At 44.8% G+C, this 1,748-nt stretch overlaps 1 protein-coding gene across 1 annotated transcript; it reads left to right on the top strand.

The window, feature by feature from the left end:
• Positions 1–240: 240 nt before the first annotated feature.
• On the top strand, positions 241–1,546 carry LOC135596434 (cell number regulator 2-like). Its single transcript, XM_065088481.1, has 4 exons — positions 241–538; positions 905–976; positions 1,077–1,289; positions 1,473–1,546. The coding sequence occupies exons 1-4, from the start codon at positions 241–243 to the stop codon at positions 1,544–1,546; spliced, it is 657 nt and encodes a 218-aa protein (XP_064944553.1).
• The last annotated feature ends 202 nt before the right edge of the window (positions 1,547–1,748 follow it).

Below are 1,748 nucleotides of genomic sequence, written 5' to 3'. Positions count from 1 at the left end.
ATATATATATATATATATATTTACATTACACACACGATTGACCAGCATTGTTTAATATCAATATTATTTAATCATACTTAAAGTAGGATCAAGATCGAACACTACAATATTATGCAATTAAAATCTAAACAACAAAATCTTTGGATATAATATAATAGCAGTATGCTAATTTACGTGATCGGTTGGGGATGCATGCGTAGTTATACATGTCTTGAACTCCACGTTCTTGCGGTTAATCCAATGCGAGAAACCACCAACAACCTTCTCTATAAGACAACGGTTGCTTCATCCCGTGTTCGTTTCCTGGATTTTGTGTTGACGACGCTCGCTCGTTCGCTCGCCATGCAGGCGCCCCAAGTAGGCGACTACCACGGGCCACAACCAGTTCCGCCGGTGGCCGTCGCACCCGCGGCGTCATCAAGCTTCAGAAATGACGTCTACCCGCCGGCCTTTGCTCCTTCCACCCTTCGAGCTCAGCCTCCGTTACCTGCACCGTGGTCCACCGGCCTCTTCGATTGTTGCGACGACGTCGGCAACTGTAAGCCATCCTACTTCGATTATTGCTGTCTTCCGATGTGATATCCCTCTCCCTCTCTCTACTTATTGTCATTTGCGAGAACGTATGCAGGATATCTCTTCCATCCATGCTTCTTGTTACCTTTCAGAATGTATGCATGATCCCTTTCTCTCTCTCTATCGTTGCTTCTTACTGTCTGCTTTACTGCATGCAGGACCTCTCTTTCTCTCTGTCTACTACTTGATATCTACGTTTGCAGGGTCTCTCTCTCTCTCTCTTTTTATCTTTCATCTACTTCTTGTTATCTACCATAATGTATGCATGATTTGTCTTTCTTCTGATCTGTCAATTGTTCAGGGAGATAAATGTTCGGTATATCTCTTGCAGGCTGCGTGACTTGCTTCTGCCCATGCATCACCTTCGGTCAGATTGCGGAGATTGTCGACGGAGGATCCGTCCGTAAGTCCTTCGTCGAGAACACACACACACACACACACACACACACATATATATATATATATATATCCTGTCTTACCGGATAGATATGATTGGTGTGAAGCATGCGGGGCAAGCGGTGCGCTCTACGCGTTGATGTTATGCGTCACCGGCTGCGCTTGCCTGTACTCGTGCTTCTACAGGTCGAAGATGAGAGGGCAGTTGTTCTTGGAGGAGAGCCCCTGTGCCGACTGCGCCGTCCACTGCTGCTGCGAGTCATGTGCCCTGTGCCAAGAGTACAGGGAACTCAAGATTCGTGGGTTCAACTTGCACTATTGTCAGTTCATTTTTTTTTTCTCCTTTTGCTTCTTCTTTCTCTACTTCTTCCTCTACTTCTACTACTACTGCTACTTCTGCTTCTTCTACTTCTACTACTAGTGCTGTCCCTTTCGCAGAAGCATGATTAAATTGACATCTAACTTTGTACGCATGATATCTGGATGTGGTTGACATATTGCAGGGTTGTTGCATGGTAACCTGCAGGTGCAGAATGCGACCTTACCTCCGTCCGTAGAAGGTGGAATGCAGCGTTGAGAGTTGGGAGTGGACCAGTTTCCTTCTTCATTGTGTGACGTCCATGCGATAGGTTGATAGCTTCATTCATGAAATGTTGTCATTCTGGGTAGCGTGTATCTGAATACATTGGCTATATTTGTGCCTCTGCAGTTAACCCTAAGAATTACTCGACCTAAATCTGCTTATACTAAATGTACATATTGAATATTTTTCTCTAATA

This window comes from Musa acuminata, chromosome BXJ1-11 (assembly GCF_036884655.1).
Source record: "Musa acuminata AAA Group cultivar baxijiao chromosome BXJ1-11, Cavendish_Baxijiao_AAA, whole genome shotgun sequence".
NCBI lineage: Eukaryota > Viridiplantae > Streptophyta > Magnoliopsida > Zingiberales > Musaceae > Musa > Musa acuminata.
This window is presented reverse-complemented; position numbering and strand designations above follow the sequence as displayed.